Consider the following 25246-nt stretch of genomic DNA (forward strand, 5'->3'; position numbering starts at 1 on the left):
AAGGTTGGGGTTCGATTCCTAGTCAGAGAGCATACCTACGGTTCGAATTCCATCCCCAGTTAGGGCACCTACAGAAGGCAACCGATCGATGTTTCTCTCTCTCTAAAATCAATAGAAACATATCCTCCAGTGAGGATTTAAAAAAAAAAGTGTTATTTTTATAGCTGTTATTCTTGGACACACAAATAAATCAACATGTATATTCAAAAAATGTTTATTTCTGAGAGGTAAAATGGTTATGGTAAATTTATTCCTTATCTAAATATTAACATTTATATATATATTAGAGTATGCTGTTTAGTTGTAGACTATGTTTTGAAAGTATTTTTATATGTACAATAAAAATGCACCTTTTTATTTTGTATAAAGTTTGTTTGTTTTTTAATCTTGGGATTTTTTTAGAGAGAGCGGAAGGGAAAGGGAGAAAGAGAAACATGATCCAACTGAGGACCCAACCTGAAACCTGAGCATGTGCCCTGACTGGAATTGAACCGGTGACCTTCCAGTGCATGGGTAGATACTCACACTGCCGAGGGCTTTAAAAAATCTTTTTAAAATACTGTAAGATGAAGAGATTTTTTAAATCGACATTATTAGCACAAGATTCATGTTAATCTTTACTCATGTAAATAGTACAAAATACTGCCTAATTTGTGTGGTTGGTAAATTTTTGGTACTTTTATTTTTCTCTGTTATTGTAAACCATGCATAAGATGCTTGCCTACTAGCAGTGCAGAATTGTCAGAGCTTCAACAGCTGGCATCTGCTTACTCTCTTAAAAACAAACAAACAAACAAAAAAAAACAAGCCATTTTAGCCTAATCTAACCTCAAACGTGTTCATGTAAATGGAGGGCCAGCTATTGACCTGTATTCTTTTCAGCTCCAGATTGGTCCACATGGTTTATGAAACCAATACAGATGTCTAGACAGTGAACTACCTCCCCTTTTTTTTTTCTTTGCTGTGTCTGTCAGGGAGAAGAATGGCTTGCACAAGGGTCAGTCACCCATACTCACTTCCTTTTCTTGATCCACAGAACTGTCACAAGCTGTGGTGGATGCGGGAGCAGTTCCTCTGTTAGTGCTTTGTATCCAGGAGCCGGAAATTGCTTTGAAAAGGATTGCTGCTTCGGACCTCAGTGATATTTCGAAGCATTCGCCAGAGCTGGCACAGACAGTAGTGGATGCAGGAGCTATTGCTCACTTAGCTCAGATGATTCTGAACCCGGATGCTAAACTGAAGGTATTTAAAAATAAGTTAAAAAACAGGCTTCTGTTAATCTAAGAAAATGGAAAATGTGTACAGATTCATGTATTTTCAAAAATAATTTGTAAATTATCGTTGAAAACAGATATGACTATGTTATGTGTTTGGTCTTTTCATATGTGAAAAATATGCTGTAAGGATTGCATAATAAAGACATGACTGGGGAAAATCTGGGCAGTGCTAAAAAGTAGAAGTAGCATCAGTATTAACATTAATCACTAAAATAAGGAATCACAAAATGATTGAATCTCAGAGTGGGAAGGCACCTAAAGGTTTTTAGCTCACCACTGTATTTGTTTATTATGAAAATTGTCATATATTTATGTTTATCTTTTTTATAGGTTTCTAAATCTGATTTTCAGTTAATAGTCTCCAATTATACTTTTATATGCTAATAGTTAGTTATATCTTTAATATTTTAAAATTGTTAATGTTAACTAAGCAATAGAAAGTTCTTTGAAATATTGTTGGCATCATGCCAAACATAAGATGTTCTTTCTGCCTGATTTTTTTAAATCATTTTTTTAACATATTTTATTGATTTTTTTACAGGGAGGGTGTGTGAAACATCGATGAGAGAGAAACATCAATCAGCTGCCTCCTGCATACCCCTCACTGGGAATGTGCCCGCAACTAAGGTACATGCCCTTGACCGGAATCGAACCTGGGACTTTTCAGTCTGCAGGCCGGCACTCTATCCACTGAGCCAAACCAGTCAGGGCTGCCTGATTTTTTTGTACTGTATTACAGTTTAAGTATTACATAATTAAGAAACAGTATTTATCCAGAGGTCATATTCTTGATCATCTGTGAAAGAGATTTAAATAGACCACAGAAAACTATGACATTTAATGTGGAAATTAGGGAATTCAAGAAATTGAGTATTTAGGTTTAAGACTAGGATGTGAATGTCTCAAGACTCAAAAATCTTATGTTATGTTACATATGTAGTTGTTTTTTCTTTTTATAAAGGAATTTGTATTAAGCTGCTTAAATTATATCTGATCTCTGCAGTGGACTCTATGTAATGCTTTGTTTCATTTTGGTTTTTGCTCAATAGCGTCAGGTCCTTTCAGCTCTCAGTCAGATTGCAAAACATTCTGTGGATCTGGCCGAAATGGTGGTTGAAGCAGAGATTTTTCCAGTTGTACTTACCTGCCTAAAGGACAAAGATGAATATGTGAAGAAAAATGCTTCTACTTTAATTCGAGAGATTGCAAAGCATACACCCGAGGTAAAAAAAAAAACAACAACAACAAAACACACACAAAAAAACCCAGGTGCTGCGCCACGTGGTTTGGTCAGGGCAGGGCTGCTCATTGTGAGCACGGTGCAGTTTGCACTAGATAATTCTTTGCTGGGGGGTGGGGGGGGGTGGGGGGGGCTGTCCTGTCCTTTCACTAAAATTTAAAGTCCTCATTCTTTATTTCACCTAACATCTTCACTTGCTTGAAATTTTTTATAATTGAAGTGTAATAATCACTGTTTGCAAAGGGGGATAATTAGGCTAAGATATTTCAAGTCTGACATTGTCATTCAGCATTCAATGAGTAATCTGCTTCATACTCACTAATTGCGATTGGGGCTTTCAGTAGTTAGCAAGTTAGGAACTAGCCCTAGACTTATTAGTGTCTGGGTGAGAAATTTTGACATCCATTAGAATAGGTATGAAAGTTGTGCCATCGGTGCATGAAAATTGAAGCACAGCATAAACTCCACAGAGTGACCATATTTGTACATTCAAAATTGGATTAATTATAGATCAATGGAACAGAACAGAGAACCCAGAAATTGACCCAAGCCACTACGCTCAATTAATATTTAACAAAGGAGATAAGAGTATATATTGAAGCAGAGACAGTCTCTTCAATAAATGGTGTTGGGAAAATTGGACAGACACATGCAAAAAAAAAAAAAAAATGAAACTAGACCACCAGCTTACACCATACACAAGAATAAACTCAAAATGGATAAAAGACTTAAATGTAAGACTTGAAACCATAAAAGTCCTAAAAGAAACCATAGGCACCAAAATGTCAGACATCTCCCATAGCAATATGTTTACCGATACATCTCCTAAGATAATGGAAATTAAGGAGAAAATAAATGGGACTACATGAAAATAAAGTTTCTTCACAGCAAAAGAAACCATCATCAAAATAACAAGAGACCCCACTACATGGGAGAACATATTTGCCAACGATACCTGGTAAGGGGTTAATCTCCAAAATATGTAGAGAACTCATACAACTTAACAAAAGGAAGACAAACAATCCAATTAAAAAATGGGCAAAGACCTAAATGGACACTTCTCCAAAGTGGACTTACAGAAAGCTAAGAGACACATGAAAAATGCTCAAAGTCACTAATCATCCAAGAGATGCAAATCAAAACAACAATGAGGTAACATCTCTCACCTGTCACAATGGCTATCATCAACAAATCAACCAATGACAAGTGTTGCAGAGGATGTGGAGAAAAAGGAACACTCGTGCACTGCTGGTGAGAATGCAGACTGGTGCCGCCACTGTGGAAGACAGTATGGAGTTTCCTCAAGAAATTAGAAATGGAACTCCCATTTGACTCAGTCATCTCACTTCTAGGAATATATCCTAAGAAACCTGAAACACTCATCAGAAAGAATATATGCACTCCTATGTTCATAGCATCACAATTTATAATAGTTAAGACTTGGAAACTGCCTAAGTGACCATCAGCAAATGAGTGGATAAAAACACTATGGTACATCTACACAATGGAATACTACTCGGCAATAAAAAAGAAAGAATTCTCACCATTTGCAACAGCATGGATGGACCTGGAGAGTATTATGCTAAGCGAAATAAGCCAATCAGAGAAAGATAAGTATCACATGATCTCACTCATATGTGGACTCTAATGAACCAAATAAACTGATGGTCAAAAATAGACCCAGAGTCATAGAAGCATGAACAGACTGTTGAACCTCAAAGGAAAGTCAGGGGAGGGTGAGTGGAAGAGATCAGCCAATGAATGTGTATGCATATATGCATAACCCATAGACACAGACAATGAGGTGGTGAGGGCCTGGGGGAGGGGCGGGGGGGGGGGGGAGAGGAAGGGGGTGGGCTGGAAGAGGTTAATGGGGGAAAAAAGACCTATGTAATATTTTCAACAATAAAGATTAAAAGAAAAAAAATCAATGGAAAAATATCCTTGGGTGAGGATTGACAAAAAAAATGGATTATTTTATTTGTATGTTTTTAATAAGTATAGTAATTTCATTAAATCATATTTCAAATTTTACCAGGTGTTTTCAGGTCCTAAGTAAAAATGTTTGACAATAGTAATGTTTAAAGATCATCTTACGCTTTACAGTCACCTTCCTTTCCCTCAGCTCTCACAGCTGATAGTGAACGCGGGAGGAGTCGCGGCCGTGATTGACTGCATTGGGTCTTGCAAAGGAAACATACGGCTGCCTGGCATCATGATGCTTGGTTACGTGGCGGCTCATTCTGAGAACCTGGCGATGGCGGTGATCATTAGCAAGGTTTGTTCTTGCTTGGTTTTCTTCTAGTTATTCCAGTGAGATATTCTAAGACAAACCATAGTCATACTCTCCCACCGATTATAAAATGTAACTGACCAGAGAGAAAGAAACCTGGAGAATTATTCAGGGTTCATCAGTAAGTTTCCAAAAGCAGTGCTTGAAGTAAGGTTTACTTTTTGGCAGTTTAAAGTTTTATTCAGTATTTAATATCTACAAAATATCAATACCTTGAGTATTAGTGTTACCTTTATTGACATATTCAGTGTATTTGTATCCTGAAGGATTGACTATATACTTACAAACATGTGAAGCATACTTTGACTAAAGGCTATTGTTATAAATTACATGCCCAGTGGTCATGCTCCCCTTATCCTCCATTTGGGCAGGAGATGACAATGGCTAGGACATCCCTTTTTATCCACTATCCTTCAGCTTTCATGAACTAATTTCTCTTTTTAGATGTAGGCAATTCAGAGCACATATCAGATAGTGATGTTTTGTGTCTTTGCGCTACGAATTTGGCCTCATTTCAATTTACAAGCTGGTATTAACACACCATACAGTGTAGCCCTGGAACATAATAAGTGCCCAGAAATATTGATTAAATTAATAATTATTGATCTCCTGAGAAACGCTTCAGAGGCTGTGTGCTTACAGTGTCTCCAGCAACCCTCTAGGGTGCGGGTTTCTTATCAGCATAGAAAACCTACTGCTGTATGTTAAACAGAAGTGTGGATATTTTTTTTATCCCTTGCAAATCCTCAGAATAAAAGGGAGCCTCAGATCTTTATTTCCTACCTATTCCTTGATAATTTTTTGCTTAACTCACTTTTTACCCTACGCTTTTCCTCTTGTTCTTCTATTACCAAAAACTATGACAGTGACGAGAACAGGAGCGCTGCTTTCTGAAGGGTCACTGCGGGGTATCACTGGGATTTCTGATTCTTGGTTCTTTTGTGGATCACAGAAAGCTTAAATATACGCAGAATGAGGAAAGCAGCAGCAATTGCTTTTGCTTCCTGTATTTCCTCCCCAAACTAACCAGGAGGCGCCCTGTCCTTCCCCCCCCCCCACCCCCACCCCCCACCCCCCGCTTTGGTCCAGGGCTGCTGCCGGCCTCTCCCACCTCGCTGTCTCTCAGTTGAAGGTCTCAGTTGAGAGAAACCGCACAGGTATGTGTCGTTCTTCTTCCTGCATAGGACTCTAAGGACTAATAGCAGCGCTTCACATGTAAATAATGCTTCATAATTGTCAAAGCACATTCATGCTTCTTATCTCGTTAGCCATCCGTAACAACTGAGGCTGGGGGGAGGAGGCTGACCTCCTTTCCTCCTGCTTCTTCAGTCTTGATATGTCCCAGAGCACGGGCTTTCTAGAAGGCTGCCTCATTCTGAAGACAGGTCTGACCTTTTGTATTGGCAGGTAGGCATTTTTAGCTGGAAAAAGAGAAGCCAATGAAGAAATATGGCAGGTCTCTTGAGGAAATTGGTCTTAATAATCAAATTTAAAGGCACAGAGGGGAAAAGTGTACATGATCATTTGGATTTTGCTATGGTAGCATGATACTGTGACATTAACTTTAGTGGTACTAAATTTAAGGTGATAATTATTACCAGTATAGTCTCAAATTAGTTAGAAAGTTATTCCTATACAGAATCTGGAATTATAATTTGATTTGGCATTTTGATTCTTCCTTAGCTATAGAAACAGATGTATTTGAGGCCTTTTAGTTAATTCTGTTTTGATTATTTAGATAAAACTAAAGCCTGAAATGCAAAATGCAAGCACGCACTATTTGTGTAACAAGAGTAATAATTTCTACTTTGACATTCAGTCATGTTAAAATGGGCAAAACTATCACTTAAAAGTTGACCAAGCCCTGGTTGAGCATCATCCCATACACCAAAAGGTCACCAGTCAATTCCTGCTCAGGGCACATGCCTGGGTTGAGGGCTTAATCCCCAGCACGGCATGCAGGAGGCAGCCAATCTATGATTCCTCTCTCACATGGAAGTTTCTCTCTCTCTCTCTCTCTCTCTCTCTCTCTCTCTCTCTCTCTCTCATTCCCCCTCCCTCCCTCCCTCCCCTCCCCTCCCATCTCTCCTCTCTCCTCTCCTCTCCTCTCCTCTCCTCCCCTCCCCTCCCCTCTCCTCTCCTCTCCTCTCTTCTCCTCTCCTCTCCCTTCCTCCCTCCCTAAAATAAATTTAAAAACATATTCAAAATAAAATAAAAGCTGACCAAATTGCCCTGGCCGGTTTGGCTCAGTGGATGGAGCGTCGGCCTGCGGACTGAAGGGTCCCAGGTTCGATTCTGGTCAAGGGCATGTGCCTTGGTTGCGGGCGCATCCCCAGTGGGGAGTGTGCAGGAGGCAGCTGGTCGATGTTTCTCTCTCATCGATGTTTCTAACTCTCTATCCCTGTCCCTTCCTCTCTGTAAAAAATCAATAAAATAAAAAATAAAATAAAAAGCTGACCAAATTTAATGGACATTTATTTACTAGTTCAGGAAAGGTCTTAGTAAATAGATTTAATCTAAAAGTTACTTAAGTAGAATTCTGGCTCATATTATTCATTGGATTTCAAATCTCTAGTAGTTATTTTGTTGTCAGATCTATTATACTTAGTGAAAAGGCCATTTTAAAGGATTCTAAATTAAGTTTTTTAGCAAAGTAAAATAAAAGATTTTAAAATCTAAGCATTCAAATTTGTCACAGTGGAATCTGGCTTTGTCTATACACTAATCTGTGGCATCTATTGTTTGGTTAAATACCTCTGTATTTGGTGAGTAAATGCTAGCAGAGATAGTTTAGTTGGATTGGAACAGATAATTAAGGTAAATTTGTTCTAGTCATTTTATTGACTTGAAAAATGACAGCCCCTGTGCTGTGCTCATTTATTGAACCATCTAGGGGAAAAGATCAAGGCCCAATGATTTCTTCTAATGTTTGAGAGAAACGGGAGACTATTTAATCCTGCTCTGGATTCATAACACTTGCTCTTTTGATCAATGCTGCAGGGCGTGCCCCAGTTGTCAGCCTGCCTGTCAGAAGAACCGGAGGATCACATTAAGGCTGCCACCGCCTGGGCCTTGGCACAGATCGGGAGACACACTCCGGAGCATGCACGGGCCGTCGCAGTCACAAACATTCTGCCAGTGCTGCTTTCTTTGTACATGTCGGCAGAAAGCTCTGAGGATCTTCAAGTAAAAGCAAGTGCTTAATTCTTACTGTTTCGTGAAGATTTGTTAGATTTTGACTCAATATGTAATTTAAAATATCTTAATTTTCATTATGGACAATATTGCTTTTGTGAGTCAAGCAGAAGAACTGAGGAGAGTCTTCTCTGAAAATGGGTTACCCTTGTCTCTAAACATCAGTGATATGTTTTAAAGAAAGATCTCTGCAGGTGCAAAGTTGTGAATGTCAAATTGTGGTCTTCTACATTCCTCTTGCTCTTTTCTTATAGAATAGGCATTGAAGAATAATAGAATCTTGGAGATAGAATTGGCTGCATAGTAAGTCCATCTTACATTACAAGTTGAGTCCAGCCAACTGGTCTGGCTCAATGATTGAGGGTCAATCTATGAACCAGAAGGTCATGGTTTGATTTCCGTCAGGGCACATGCCTCAGTTGCAGCTCAATCCCCATTAGGGGGCGTGCAGGAGGCAGCTGATCAATGATTCTCTCATTATTGATGTTTCTCTCTTACCCTTTTCCTTCCTCTCTGAAATCAATATAAAAATATCAATATAAATCAATATAAAAATATATATTATTTTAAAATTTGATTCCAAAAGAATTTAAGGTTTCAAATGTAACTGGGCAAGGGGTATTTCTGAAGCCATGATACACTTCTCCTAACTCCAAGTCTGCCTGTTTTTTTTTAATTATATGTTTTAAATTTGTTCCTTAAAAGAAAAATGTTCACAGTATTCACTAAATTAAACATTTTAAAATATATATTTTAAAAAATCAAGCTTTCTGAAAAAATATTTCTAGCTACTAAAATGATTCACAAAACATGACTATAAAGTAGGTTGGGTTAATAGTTATAGAATTTCAAAGAAAGAAAATACTACCTCATTTGGAAAAAGTTATTTTTTGAAAACAACTTTTAGAATTGAGCTGGATTTAAAGAAGTGCACAGAAAAGACAATAATTCAAAATAAAATTAAGAACTGTTAAATTATATTTAATTTTTAATTAAAATAAATTAACAAATAGTGGACAAAAGTAGGTTTACAATTATAATACAAATAAATACAGTAATTTATTATTATAATTAATAATACAAGAATAAACTTTCACATACTCACAACTGTAAATCTACTTTTGCCCACCCTGTATTCTTTATATACTACCAAGTTTATATAACTTGGCTTTAAATAAATGATAATGATACTATGATGTATAAATATTACTGGAGTAAAATGTAATTTTTATTGTTTTATTTTAACAAAGGTGGCTTTAGTAAAATATTTAGGTTTAATACTAATAGAAGTTAAGGGTCCTCCTGCCTACATTTGATACAATATTTACTTTCAGAAAATACACTAGGTATTAAATTAAATTCTATCAATCATTGTACTATTAGCAATCTTCCAAGGCTTTAAGTCAAGCATGTCACACTCAAAGGCTAACATGGGCAAAATAAACAAGGTTTAAGTTAAGTGGGCCGCAAAAAAAAAAAAAGCTTCAATTTTCATAGACACGTAGGTTTATTTCAATAGAGACATGCTGAATACAAAGGGCTAAGTGAGTAATCATTAACATAAAATATTTTATGAACATTTTAATAAAAATTAATATTTTTTCTTGAACATTGACTTACCAGACTCTGAATAACTGGACAAAATTAATAAGTAATGCAAATAAACCTATTTTTCTTGTTCTCTGAAAGTCAAATATTTCCTGTTGTGCACACCAAACAAGTCAGTCCAAGACTAATGACGTGGCAATCGGCTGCTAAAATATTCTCTGCTAGTATTAGTAGAGAGAAATGGTGCGCCTGCACATAAGGTGCGTAAGGGAAATGAATGCAACACGATTATAGTAATCAGCCATTAGTGAACATTGTAGTTCGTTATTAATAATTATGTATAACAGGATATTGTAAAAATTAAGTTATGAAATTTTTATTAAAATATTTCCTCCATACTGTTTTATTGGCTGAGCTGCATAAATATTCGTTGTGGGTCACATGCAACCTGTGGGCTGCGAGTTTGACATGCTTGTTTTAGTCCATCCAAATATCTTAATGTAGAGCAGCGGTTCTCAACCTGTGGGTCGAGACCACTTTGGGGGGTCGAACAACCCTTTCACAGGGGTTGCCTAAGACCATCGGAAAACACATATATAATTACATATTGTTTTTGTGATTAATCACTATGCTTTAATTATGTCCAATTTGTAACAATGAAAATACATCCTGCATATCAGATATTTACATTACGATTCATAACAGTAGCAAAATTACAGTTATGAAGTAGCAACGAAAATAATTTTATGGTTGGGGGTCACCACAACATGAGGAACTGTATTAAAGGGTCATGGCATTAGCAAGGTTGAGAACCACTGATATAGAGACTTGATCATCCTTTTCTTTTTCTTCCCCAAGGCCTCTTGGATTCTGTAAGTTGTTGGGTGAGAGATCAAGTCTGTTTGATTTGACATTATCTCAGTAGGGAAAAGGCAACCAAGAGCTTCAGAAACTGTCCAATGGTATTTCTCATTCGTTACTCTGCGGCAGCTTTCAAATTATATAAGGCCATGTTTAAGTTTATTTTGTCCCAAAGGCATGTCAACTTCTGTAAGCATTCTCTAATTGGTTCTGGTCCAAGAGAACCAATGAGCAACCCCTTGGAATCTCTTGCATATTTTCACATAGCCTTACTATCTGCCTGTACATGTTATTTCAAATACCTGATTAAAAACTGAAAAAAAATACATCTTTTTAATAAGCTACCCATATGTATTTTTTAAATATTCAGGCAATTGCATTTTCATTTGTTTTGATTTAGAGGCATCCTATTGAAATGTTAGTTTTGGCATTTGAATAAGTTAATTCTATCACCTTAGTTATAAAACTATTTCTAATTTAGTTATTTGATTTATGTTCTTATCATGATGGTTCTTCCCTTTATTTTTTAGCAGCTTTACTGACATATAATTCATATACATATAGTTTACCCACTGAAAGTGTCTAATTCATTGGCTTTTAGTATATTTACAGAATTCTGTAACCACACCTCAGTCTAATTTTAGGACATTTTTATTCCGCCATTAGCCATCATTCCATATCTTCCCTACCTAGTCTCAGGCAACCATTAATTTACTTCCTGTCTTTGTGTATTTGTCTCTTCTGGACATTTAATTTAAATTGAATCATACAATATATGTGGCCTTTTGTGCCTGGCTTCTTTAACTTAGCATAAGTTTCAAGTCTCATTCCTGGATAGCATATATCGATATTTGTTCCTTTTTATTGCAAAATGATATTCTATTGTATAGATATACCACATTTTGTCCAATAAAGCTGTTAAAAATCTTAAATCCAGAAATTGACAAGTAAACAAAATCTTAATATACCAATATTCCTTTCATGCTGGACAATGCAGCTGATTAATCATGACATACATTCCTATCTAGAAGTATGTATAAACATAAATCTGGTATATTTCTTGACAAAGGATAGTAAAGCTCAGTGAATTTCTAGTGTCATTAGAAGTTGTAATCCTCCCAGTTCTTGATTAATAACTCAACAGTGTATCACCAATTTGGTTCTGTTGGAATTAGAATGAGGCTGTCTGCATGGTGCGGTGAATGTGACCTCTGCTATACTGTTAGTAGCCCTTGTCACCAGTTAAGGTAAATATACTGACCTGCTAAAGCCACCATGATCCTAAGATGGTTCTTCACAAAGGTATGTTAAGAACTGAGAGTTTAATTCCAATTTGTTATACTACATGTGGAAAAAAATTGTGCTGCATTACTTAATTTGTTGTTGTTTTTAAATCTAGCTTATAAAACAATATTTGAGAACAAATATCAAGAGATAAGAGATTACAAGACTGCTTAGCCTGGGTCTCTGGGAAACCATAAGTTCAAGAGTTTCTTTGAGAGCACAAATGTGATTGAAGTTTTTGTAGACTACATGTATCAACTATAAAATTCATGATGTAAACATCATAATGCTCTTTGACATTCAAGAGCATTGCTAACTGTTGAATAACAAGATTCCAGAAGACCAAGTCAGCTAAGGTCTCAGAGATGGGACAGGTGATCGGTTGATCAGAGGAAGGAGGTACTGAAGCACAAACCACAAACATACAAGCAGATGTGGATTTCCAGTGGAAAATATCTGTAGATAAACCCCATTGTGAAGCCTTCCAAAGTGAAGGGGCAGCTTTCATACAAGGCAACAGAATCACAACCAGCCATGGCCTTGGAGCTGGCTGCAGGGATGTGCTACAGTCCATCAGGGCTCTTCTTCAGCTATACTTTTGGCAGCGGGCAGCACCACGTGGTGTCACCATGAAATACAGATGCTGGGGGAGTGTAGGAAAGGTGCCTGCAGGTACCTATTCTTTCGCTGTGGCTGAGACACTCCCTAGTGTCGAGTGTTCCTCTCTAGTTGAGTAGATTCTGTTGTGCCTCTGTGAGTGGGGCAATTTCTACCCGTGACCTACAGTAGCATATCTGCAAGTGCTCATTGAATATTGCACACAGTAGGATATTTCTGACTCCACATCTATATGCCATGAAGCTGTTTGGTGAACACAGAATGCCTGATAATGGCACTCTACAGTAAACTAAGTATTTTCTCATATTTGTTGATTAGAAGGAATAGGACATTAGTTATCTCAGTTTCACATATACAAATTTTTATACTTAATAAAATATAATATTTTTAGTCCTTAGCTTTATGATTTCTAATTCAGTTTCCTCATAGGTATTTTAAGAGCTCAATAACACACTATACATTTTAAAATTTGGCACGAAGACAACTGGCAGGGTATCTATCTATATATATATATAAAAGTCTAAGCAACCCTTACAACCGGTCGACCGAACGACCAGTCAACCGGTCACTATGATGCACACTGACCACCAGGGGGCAGATGCTCAACACAGGAGCTGCCCCCTGGTGGTCATTGTGCTCCCACAGCCAACCTCCTGCAGTAGACCAACCTCCCGTGGTCCCTCCCCCCTGGCTGGCCAACCTCCATGCCCTGATTGGCCCGATTGAAACTGGGTGAGACCGAGACCGCCCCAATCACCGGCCAGGCTGAGGGACCCACCTGTGCCGGAATTCGTGCACCAGGCCTCTAGTTCTATAATAAAACCAATGAAAGATAGTAGGAGTTTTTCTGACAACTATTTTTTTAAAATGAAACAACTGCAGCTTAGACCAGGAAATTGATTTTATTTTTTTCAAATTCCAGGAACATGAGAAATGAAATTTGGTCAAGCTTTAATCGATTGCTTACTTTGATATGTATTTTGCTTTGTGTTTTAATAGTGTAAAAAGGCCATAAAGAGTATCTTACAAAAATGCACCTATTTACCAGCCCTGGAGCCATTTCTCTATGATGCTCCTCCCAATATTCTAAAGCATGTGGTTGGACAGTTCAGTAAGGTAAGAAGTGCCCTTAGCCTGCAAGTAGGGGAAGAAAATGAAGATGAATTAACTTGTTTTTTCTGGTGGATCAATGTTTTCTATAAGATGGTGGCAGGGTTCTCCTACTTTCACTGATTGTATCGACAGGGGTGGTAACATAGATTAATAAAATTCACACATACATAATCTACATTTCTTTCTCACAGTCTCTTAACCATCTTTTTTAGTGTTCTTGGGAATAAATAGTATGTCAACACATAAAACGCTCATAATATAATTTATATTGGTAAGTAGCTTTTAGTAATTCCCTTGGTGTCTGTTGGACTCACTCATCTGGGAACACTGCAAAGATCTTATAAAGAAAAGAACGGTCTCTGAGGCACGGAAATATTCTTCCTAAAGGTCATGCAATTACCGGAGACGCTCTCAGTCATTTAAAGTTAATTGAATTATTTTATGAACAATTTTAACAAATGCAGCTGTTATATTTCTTAGATTATTACAGATTAAAAATAGTAAAGTAGGAAGGTCAAGTTGTTAGCAGTGGGCAGCAGCCAGCAGGACTGATAGCAAAGGCTGAGAGAGAATGGCCGCATTGCCACAGCCACTAATGGCCAGGATGGTGACCCTAAGCCAGTGGTTCTCAACCTTGGCTGCACATTAGAATCACCTGGGAATCTTTTTAAAATCCTAATTTCTGGGCCTCATCCTCCAGAAATTCTGTTTCTTTGTTATGGGGAGGGGCCACAACATTAGTAACAAAGAAACAGAATTTCTGGAGGCTGAGGCCCAGAAATAAGGATTTTAAAGATTCCCAGGTGATTCTAATGTGCAGCCAAGGTTGAGAACCAATGCCCTAAGCTACCAAGAACTGGTTAAATTGTGCTCAGGAGCCTTGATTTAAGAAAAGTCAGTCACTAAAGTAAGTAAAAATAAATCAGTGAAATTTACAAAAGGTTCGACAGCCAAGATAAAGACAATATCTCATATTATGTACTCCTATAAATATGCCTATGGGAATATTTGCTTCAGGCAGAATTTTGTGTTTTCTTACTCTAAGGGTACCAGAGCATTAGAAAAAGATGGGAAAGCAAGGCAGAAGGTAAAAAGATAGTAGCTTACTGTGGCTGGGGACAGACAGAGGAGGCATGAAAACTCTCCAGACCAAAAGAATATTTAAAACTGATGTATCTGTGGGCCATTCCCTTTTAAAAAATATATACTAGTGTAATCTTTCACTGTCCAGGTCAGGGGTCCTCAAACTACGGCCCGCCGAAAACATTTATCCAGCCCGCCGGGTATTTTTGCTGCTGCTGCCTGTTGCTTAGCAGCCGACTAGTTTTTTTTTAAACTACAGTCCGGCCCTCCAACGGTCTGAGGGACAGTGAACTGGCCCCATTTAAAAAGTTTGAGGACCCTGGTCTAGGTGATGTGTATTAACATTCTATTAGCCTGATCCTTTTGTAGTTTTAAGTATTTGTTAAATGCCTACACTGACCCTGTAAAGCTTTGAGAGATAAACAAAAAGAATAAGACAATGTTTGTCTTCAAAGAACTTTGTAATCTAGCTGGGGAGACCAGAAGAAACAATTAGAAAGTACTTCAGTGTGTGAACCTTCATAATACACTCTTCTAAAAAGAAGGACTAAGTGAATGTAGTCTGGGGTATTCCTGGGGGGCTTTAGTGGAGGAAGTGCAAGTGAAAAAAAAACTGGTTTTGAAGAAAGAGTACGAATGGTGGGGATAGAAAGGGTGTTTGTGTCAGAGGGAATAGTAGCGAGGACCACGGAAGAGTGGGAATCCCCACATTGAGGGCCCCCTTTCCAGGACCTTCCTTGTCTGGTCAGCTGTTGTCAATTCCTTCACCTGCACTGGCTCTTTCCTCTCAACACACAAACACCCGCTCTCAAATCCAGTGACTTTCTTTAGTTCTTATTGGTTGCTTCTTAAAATCTTCTAACTTTCCTGATTCTTCCACCTCTTTAACATCTCCTCAATTTCCTTTTCCTGCCTACTCCTTAGTATGTTCCTTCCTTTGTTGAACATTAATTGAGCATCTATTAGGCACCAGGCATTAGAGAAATAAATGAATGTACAAATTCTGCCTTCATGATATTTATGTGTGCAGACATATAGACTTATAATTAAAATATTTTGTGGCAAGTGCATGGGGCTTAACACAATGCCATGAGAGAAGAAAAGTACCTAACATCCTGGGATAAGGGAGTAGGGATGTTTCACAGGAAGTTTCTTAAAGGAGGTAACACCTGAGCTGAATCTTAAAAGATAAGCAAGAGTTAGCCAAGAAGTGGGGGGAGGTGCATGGAAGATGGAAGGGCATTCTAGGTGAGGGAACAGCATGAGCAAAGGCAAGAAATGGCCTGTCATGTACCCCTTGAGGTTATTAAACAAAATTTGGGATAGAGATTGGTGGGAAAGGAAGCTGGAGAAGTATTTAGTCGCTGGGTCACAGAAGGCTTTCTGCACCGTGTTAAGTGTACCTTTAATTTTGTAGGCGGTGGGAAAATGTTGAATGGGTCTCAGCAAAGGAGAGACAACACTTTATGTTTTATGTACACGAGTGGATCTCCATTGCCTTTGCTCATATTCATAGCCTTTATTCCATATGCACAACATAAGAAGTTCATAGATTTCTAAAAAGACTGAATTTTACTTGTAATCATCAGCAAATTTAGGCTCATTATGTTACAGGTATGGTAGACACACATTCTCTCTTACATTTTCTCGTATATATTATTGCTTTTCAACAGTAACACTTCAACTTGGAAAAGCAAATCTGACATCTTAATGTGCTTCACTTTTCAAGGTGCTGCCACATGACAGCAAAGCTCGCCGACTGTTTGTAACAAGTGGTGGACTTAAAAAGGTTCAAGAGATAAAAGCAGAACCTGGGTCTCTTCTACAAGAATACATCAACAGCATTAACAACTGCTACCCAGAGGAAATAGTAAGGTGGGAAAAAATTGACTTTGAGAAGTTCAAAATTAGAATGTGGTTTTTGTTTTAAAATCTATATTTTATATCCACTCTGTCAAAATACTACATGAGACCAGTGTATACCTTCACCCCTGCTCTTGATCACTTTTTCCCCACAAATTAAGTAATGTTCTGGTTGACACACATTTCCAAATTAAACTAGAATGTCATTTAAGACATTTATGTACAAATTTAAGACATGCTTCACTAAAGAATACCCAAATACAGAGTTCAAATTAATCTTTAATGTGAACCTGATTTAGAAAAGGGCCTATGGATTCTGATTTTCATAGTTCCCTGAATATATTATTAAGCTCACGCGTCTATTAATGGGAATATTACAAATAGAAAAAGAGATATGTTGAGTGTCAAAAAGAAAGTTACAATCCATATTTGGAAAAAAAAAACCTGAATAAATAATGTTGTCTATGATATGCAGGTGCTTTATAGTAATGTAGGAGGAAGCTACTTTTAAAATTAATTTTTTTAATGAGGTTGATTTGAAGATGATTAAACCTAAGCCCCAGACCTTGTAAGCCTAAAAGAGAACCATATCACTAACCCCAAAATAATTATGTGGAAAAAATGCCCACAACACATGCAGAATTAAAGGCCATATTTTTCTAATCCTACACTTATTTCTTACTTTCTCTAATATTAGAGAATATAAATTCCAATTTTAAAACTTGTTATCCTAGATAAAAAAGGCTAATATGCAAATTGTCCCCTCAACTGGGAATCTGAGTAGGAGTTCAACCGGAAGTTCAACCAGAGGGCGGGGCAAGCTGGCCAACCACCCTCGGCCCCTCACCCCAGCCAGCCCCACCCCCGATCGGCCCTCCACTTGTGCACGAATTGATGCACCGGGCCTCTAGTAACATAAATGATTCTTCCTATTTAATATTGGTGATTCTTAATATATATGGTAACATTGATTCTAAAAACAAAAATAATTTTAAAATTAAAGTGTTTTCTATTCACATATGTTCTACAGATAAATTCTTTCCCAAGAGATAAGTTTATGCACTTTTGAAGGTTTATGAGAACTCCTTGACCAAAAGAGTTCTAATAAGTTAGCTTTGAAAATATTAGTACATATAAAATATACCAAAGGAATAATATATTATAAAATGTATAGCTATTACATATAATGTACAAAAAATTTTTGATATGCCAAAAAAGTTTATATAACATTAGAGACCCGGTGCATGAATTCATGCACCAGTGGGGTCCCGAGGCCTGGCCTATGGGATCGGGCTGAAACTGGCTCTCCGACATCCCCCAAGGGGTCCCGGATTGCAAGAGGACACAGGCCAGCCCGAGGGACCCCACCGGTGCACAATCGGGGCCGGGGAGGGACATGGGAGGTTGGCCAGGCAGGAAGAGACCACAGGAGGGCTCCAGGGCATGTCCAGCCCATCTCATTCAGTCCCTATCGGCCGGACTCTAGCAGCAAACCTACCGGTCCGAGTGTCTACCCCCTGATGGTCAGTGCCTATCATAGCGAGCAGTTAGCATATCATTAGCATATTATGCTTTGATTGGTTGAACAGCCAACCAGTCAACCAGACACTTAGCATATTAGGCTTTTATTATATAGGATATACAATATGTGTAAAACTACTAAATGGAGAAAATATAAAAATCTTTTTTCAAGGGAAAAAAATAGTTAATTTTTACACATTTGCACATCCCTTTAGGAAGAATATTATTTTATGTAAGTTTAAAATAACTTTCAATACAATTTTCTAACATAAACAAAATTATAGAAAAAATGAAAACTAAAGGGCCCCCTAATAGAATGGCCTATTAGAATTAACCAATGGTAAAGAACTTTCTTGTCTTTCTATACTTTTCTAAGATTATTTTACAGAGCACGAAGGGACAGAAAAACTCTGTCATGCTAGAACCTAATTTGGTATTTTGTCAAAATACCATTGTAATTTTTTCACTTCTAACATTCTGTGATCTGGGATTTTATTGTTAAAACTAGAGGCCTGGTGCATGAAATTTGTGCACAGGTAGGGTCCCTAGGCCTGGCCGTCATTCAGGGCCCATCGGGGCCTTCCGGCTGCCAGCTGGGGCCTCCCTTCCCTGGCTGCCGGCGGCCGGCCAGGGCCTTCCTTCATTCCGCACTGCCCCCTGGTGGTCAGCACACATCATAGCGAGTGATCAGTCTCCCGGTCAAACTCCCGTGGGGACAATTTGCATATTAGGCTTTTATATATCTAGATTGGCTAGTCATCATGAAGAATTTTGGTTAGCTGACTTGTTCAAATTTCTGATATTTTTAAAGCATTAGGATCTATAAAATGGTGTTTTATAGAAATCTTTGAAACATTGTTTATGAAGAGACCAATATAACCTTTAAATGGTTTTATTTTTACAATCATATTTTTAAGAATCACTTAATGTCTCTTTTAGAACTAATTCTTTATAAGACAAATTACCAATGATCACATTCTCTCTGCTCTTTTTAGCCTAAATATCTACTTCATATTGCCTTCCAATTTTAGTAATCTTTAAAAATTTCTAATGAAGGTAGTTGGTATGATGAGAGAGAAGGCACCCAGGACTAGAGGTTAGAAGATTTAAGTTCTAGTCCTTGTCCACGCCACAGCCAGAGATATTTTTGGAACTCTTTTGTCTTCTTAACCTCTGCCTAAACTAGGAAGGGGAAGATGCTTTTAGAATCTTCTAATTTGGGGAGAGAGGCGTGCATATAAGTCTTCCACTTGACACATTTCTGATATGAGAACTGTATAATAATCCAAATCCAACATGGATCTATGGTAAGGTTAATTCAATTATATTCTTAACGCCATAGAGAGCCCTAGCCAGTTTTGCTCAGTGGATAGAGCGTCAGCCTGTGGACTGAAGGGTCCCAGGTTTGATTCTGGCCAAGGGCACATGCCCAGGAGGTGGGCTCAATCTCCACTTGGGGGTGTGCAGAAGACAGCCAATCAGTGATTCTCTCATCATTGATGTTTCTCTCTCCCTCTCCCTTCCTCTCTGAAATCAATAAAGATATCTATGTTTTTTAAGTTTGAACAACTATTTTTTTAAAAAAAGCCAGAGAGATAAATTGGAATAACAGTGGTTGATGGAGAGAAAAAAAAGGAATTTCCTGTTTTTTGGAGGTTCAATTCTTTTATAAGGAATATATGGTTAGTACCTACCATATAGTAGCACAAATTTTTAAAGTTTGGGTTTTTATTTGTAATCTACTTCTTGCTATTGACATTAAAAAATACCTTTCTTGCCCTGACCGGTTTGGCTCAGTGGATAGAGCAGGGGTCCTCAAACTACGGCCCGTGGGACACATGCAAATACAAATATTATATTTGTTCCCATTTTGTTTTTTCACTTCAAAATAAGATATGTGCAGTGTGCATAGGAACTTGTTCATAGTTTTTTTTAAAAACTATAGTCCAGCCCTCCAAAGGTCTGAGGGACAGTGAACTGGCCCCATTTAAAAAGTTTGAGGACCCCTGGGAGAGAGCGTCGGCCGGCGGACTGAAGGGTCCCAGGTTCAATTCCAGTCAAGGGCATGTACCTTGGTTGTAGGCACATCCCCAGTGGGGGGTGTACAGGAGGCAGCTGATTGATGTTTCTCTTTCATCGATGTTTCTAGCTCTCTATCCCTCTCCCTTCCTTTCTGTAAAAAAAATCAGTAAAATTTAAAAAAAATTAAATACCTTTGTGTCTGACATATTTATAAGGTCTAGGAAGGTGAGGCCTACTTTAAAATTTGTGACTAACTCAGAGAAAGCAGTTGTGAATACTTTGAAGAGATCCACTTGTTGAAGGACTTTTCCAGAGTAGGCCTTTAGAGAAAAAGCATTCTTTAAGGTGGCTTTTTACATTTGTCTGTATGCATCTGTTTAACTATGGCTACCTATAAGAACACACCATTGAGAAAATACAGCTCTGTTTTGTCCTATAACTTGACAAATTATGGAAGAAATTAGTATACTCTCAATTATGAATTTTTAAGTCAAGCATCCAAGGATAAAGATAACTAACAAAAGACAAAGCAAGTCTCGAACTTTACGTTTTATCTGGAGAAAACACCTATTTGTTATTTTAAGTGTTTTGGAAAGTTTTAAATTACAATTTAGCTTTTTATTCATTTATTATATTCTAGAATGTCTGCCAAATTTTATTTGACATATTTTATATGCATGTAAGTTCTTTCCATGGTATATGAATCATCTTATAATATATCAATAAATATATTTAATACCTTTATACTAAATCTTTTATAAAATGTTCTATTTATAAATTTATAGATGCCCAAGAACAAATGAAATCAATTAACTTCCTAGGTATGTAGCATGGAATAGTTCTAAAACACTTATGAAATAGTTCTATAATATGAATTATACTCCCCAAAATTTTTTTATGTGACCAGACCTGATTAAAACATGCATTGAGAATAATCCCTGAGACAATCTGAATGCAGTTGATTAGTAATGATAGATTATGTTGTCTAACTTATGAAAAAAAAATCTATTAGTTATGATCATTAAAGCAACATCAGTCACTTAACATAATAAAACAAGTTGCTTTAATAAAATACTATCACTGGGTCCAAGTAACTTACTTTGAAAATATCCATTCTTTGCCACTGCACTGATAGCCCTTAAATGTCTTGTTATGTATTTAGCACAGTCGAGTGAGTTGGTGTTCTTTCTTTTTAATCCTCACCTGAGGATATGTTTAGAAAAAGGAACAGAGGAAAGAAGGGGGAGAGAGAAGAATCAATCGGTTGCCTCCCATATGGACCGCACAGGGGATCAAGTCTGCAACCTAGGTATGTGCCCTGACAGGGAATCGAGCCTGAAACCTTTTGGTGTATGGGATGCCACTCCAACGAACTGAGCCACATGGCCAGGGCAATGTTCTTTTCTTGATAGGCTCTAACCTTGTGCACAAGCATTACTGGAGCATAATTATTCAGAGGTTTGATTCATAGAATTATTTTAGATAAAAACAACCTTTTCTTGAATCTTTTGTGCCTACTGGGCTAAATCTTTTCACCAGTATCTAATAAAAATTTTCTTTTTCAGGTATTATTCTCCTGGATATTCAGATACACTTTTGCAGAGAGTGGACAGCTATCAACCACTTACTAACTAAGCAAATTTACATTTATATATTCAAATTCACAGCAGAATAATTATGAATAATAGTTAAATAAAGGTCTTTCTAAATATTTGAACTAAGTATACTCTAGATTTATTCAATGTAAAGTACCTCTAGGTAATATTTTCAAATTTATGTAATACTTTAAAAATTAGTGGCTTGACTTTGTGAGAAACTATTCATTATCTTTTATAAAGGATTTACTCTAAAAGTAGATATAAAGACATTAAATAATTTTAAGGCATTTGTTATTGCTCTATTAAAAACCACACACACACACACCTCCAACTAGAGACAGATGATAGTATTCAAAAACTCAGTTATTTTGGCCAATTCTTCATAGGCATAAGCAAGGAAAACTGGGCTTAAAATTCTACAGGTTATAGAAGGGAAGTAGTTGAAAGAGGAAACTGATGACAGAAGCAGAAAGACTCGAATGCTGGTGACATAGATGCACTAATCTAGCACACAGACTCTGTGAACAGCCTGTCAGAGATAACCTTACGAACTTAGGAAACTCCTGTTCATCCCGTTTCCCAAGGTCTTTTTTTACCCTACCTAACCGTTCCTTACCTTCCTGGCCGGAGAGGATAGAAGGTCAACATTAAGCATTATGCTACTGCAGACAAGCTTTCCATTTTCATGGAAAGGTTTCTTAGTCTAGCTCTGCTCATGAATAAACAAGGAGGCAGGCATGTAAAATGAGCCATCAGTATTCCTTTGTCCTAGCCTCACCTTCCCAAGTCTCAAAGTCACATTTTCAGAGATTTAAGACACAATTTGGAAAGAACACCATCAGGCTCAGACTTTACATGCATCTTCATTCCCTTAGGGAGCTAAAATGGGATGAGAGGGGCGTTCAATACAAGTTTAAGTAACAGCAGCATTAGAATTGTCCCTTTCATTTTTCCTGTCTAGTGTGCTTCTGGTCTTGGGGATTATGTGATTAGATTTAGGAATCTTGGTTAGTTGGTATGTGTGTATCTTTTGATCTAAAGGAAAAGTCCTGACATGATCATCTCTGGGAAAGTGGAAAGCAGTGGATGAAAACCTGGGAGCACCTAGGCCTCGGTGTTTCCAATCTGGCTGGCTTTCAGGTGTCTTTCTCAGACTATTTTTATTGCTTCTTTACTGGGTCTATAATATTTGGCCTTCCCTTTGTTCCTTTCCAGTTAATTAATAACCAGGTTATTACAATGGTATCATTCCCCCCCGAGGGGGGAAAAACAAATCCTGTAATCTTATAAAGGAGAAACAAATCCTGTAATCTTATAAAGGAGAAACAGACGTGTCCGTCTTCTTGTAACTGCTTCCTGCCACCAAGGGGTATAAACCTACCTGTCCCAAGGTTCAGAGGCTCTCCCTGTCTGCCAGAGGAAAGGGGAAGCACAAAGGAAAGGAGTGCAGTGCAGAGAAGAGGAATTCTGCAAAGTCCAGGTGAGTCTGGTGTCCCCTGGGAGGTGACATGGGTGATGCCCAGGAGGATGACTCTTTGGACAAGCTGGCGCCCTTGTTGTAGTCTGGAAATGACCAATTTGACAAGGTTAAAAAGCACAACTGAACAGTGAGGAAACTTATAACAACTAAAGGTATAGTGAGAGGCAAAACCCATTTGATAAAGGGAAAGATTAATTAGTCTCCCCGATTAGGTCAGAGGAGTGGCTTCCCTGGAGGTAGGTGTGTTGTAACTGTCTGAAGTCTTTTTGTCCTCCATAGTTAATCTAAATTAAGCTAAGGAAATATTTGAAGGTTTCCCCCATGAGAAACTGTGGGCCTTCTCTGTCTGACTTGTTTGGACAGAAAAGGGAAAGCAGTTTCAAGTGAAGCCGTTAGACCATTCATCTTTCACTGACTTAGCCATAAGTCCAGATGGCTGAGTCTCATTTCAGAGGACGGTGATGCAGATGGTTTCTAAAGTGAGGTCTATATTTTGTGAGCAAGCAATCAGGTAAATATGGACATAAGCACATATTCTATGATAACAGAAGCAAGAAAGGTTCATGTACACAGCAAATCATAAACCAGTTGTGAAGATTTCCATATGCAAGGCTTTGCTGGAATGAAAGCAGCGACCATCTGATTGCAGTTAGAACATCTCTGGTGGTATCATCAGATGCTGCATGGCACACACAGACACAGACTTAAACACAAAACTTGGAAGACAGTTAACTGCACCCGAGTCCAGCACCCACACTGGGCGTTGCAGTTTTCATTGAAACACAACTTTTCTCCCTCATGTTTAAGGAGACTGTATTAAGTCCAGTTTTAGTTTGACTTGTTTGCATAAACACTACAAGAGTAGCAATTGATCAAATTTGTTTAGCTAGAATCTCACTTATTCATAAGGAATCTTTAGGTTGACTTTTAGTCAGCAGTCAGCCCCTCACGGCAGAGGAGCCAAGGCCCATTTGCCATTAGGCTGTGCCCGGAACACCTATCAAGTCATTACATCCTTGAGGTCCCCAAAGGCGTTCTGAGGTTCATTTATTGTTGTATTTCAGGAAAGCAAGCTTCAGTCCTTCCCTGGAAAGACTGCCGTGAACCATGTGACCAAGCAAGGTGTCAGGCCATTCTGCCAGTAGCTTTGGATTGGCTTCGGTCAGTTTGAGTCAGTCTCAGTTCTGTAAGGCATTCTGGTGACATCCAGAATCCAGGCTTGTCTCTCTTAGACATGTCATTCCAGTCAAAGTCTTGGTCGGTAAGACCACATAGTTTGGAACTGGTCTTACTGGGTTTATGCAAAGAAATGTATTACCATGACTTACTCATTAAGCACTGCCAAATTCTGGAGGGACATGAAGGGAGAAAAGCTAAACGTGAGCAATTAGCATTCCCTAGATTGGCAAACACATTCCATAACTTTTAGAAACAAAGGCTTTTTTTTTTACTGCCAAACATACTGACACTTTAAGAGACATACTTCCATGGTAACAGGTATACAGCAAAATTCACTGATTCAGCAAACCACAGGTGACCTGGATTTGACTGACTGACTTAGCTAGCTCAGGCTCAGATGAGATTTGTCTCTCTGAGTCTGCAATCCAGCAGACGACTCAGATAAGCCTACTGGGGACTAGGTGTCAGCATTACAGAGGCAGGCAGTTTTTCTGTTTCTAGACAAACCCAGAATAAAATCCCATTCCAGGGTGAGCACTCTTGAGGAATAGAAGTTGTATTGTTGATTTCATAATACAACAAGGAACTGAAAACAAAATTATTTGCTCCCCTCCCCAATCTTTAAATGGAAACATGCTTTAAGCAGTGGTTCTCAACCTTCCTAATGCCTCGACTCTTTAATACAGGTCCTCATGTCGTGGTGACCCCCATTTCATTGTTACAAATTGAACATAATTAAAGCATAGTGATTAATCACAAAAACAATATGTAATTATATATGTGTTTTCCGATGGTCTTAGGCGACCCCTGTGAAAGGGTCGTTTGACTGCCAAAGGGGTCGCGACCCACGGGTTGAGAACCGCTGCTTTAAAGGTTCTGTTTCTTTAGGTAAATGTGGAGGTGCTTGTCAAACTTAAGCCCTGGAGTTAAGGGGTTGTGGGTATCACTGGTTTCTGAACTTCGGAGCAGAAGACAGCCACCTGCCTCACTAAACATAATGAAACACATCAACATTTTGAATATCTGCATAACTCAGTTGAACCAATACTTTCAAATAACCAATGAATGCAT

At 38.0% G+C, this 25246-nt stretch overlaps 1 protein-coding gene across 2 annotated transcripts in view; it reads left to right on the forward strand.

The window, feature by feature from the left end:
- SPAG6 (sperm associated antigen 6) overlaps positions 1-21635 on the forward strand; it is a 61174-nt gene extending 39539 nt beyond the window's left edge. For both annotated transcript variants that reach the window (XM_059711086.1, XM_059711094.1), the window contains 7 exons: positions 1037-1242; positions 2327-2500; positions 4643-4795; positions 7811-8002; positions 13316-13432; positions 16242-16387; positions 21484-21635. In XM_059711086.1, coding sequence (XP_059567069.1) covers positions 1037-1242; positions 2327-2500; positions 4643-4795; positions 7811-8002; positions 13316-13432; positions 16242-16387; positions 21484-21553 — 1058 coding nt within the window. In that variant the 3' untranslated portion in view covers positions 21554-21635. The remainder of the gene's footprint in view (positions 1-1036; positions 1243-2326; positions 2501-4642; positions 4796-7810; positions 8003-13315; positions 13433-16241; positions 16388-21483) is intronic.
- Positions 21636-25246: the final 3611 nt, after the last annotated feature.

The sequence above is a fragment of the Myotis daubentonii genome, chromosome 1 (assembly GCF_963259705.1).
Source record: "Myotis daubentonii chromosome 1, mMyoDau2.1, whole genome shotgun sequence".
NCBI lineage: Eukaryota > Metazoa > Chordata > Mammalia > Chiroptera > Vespertilionidae > Myotis > Myotis daubentonii.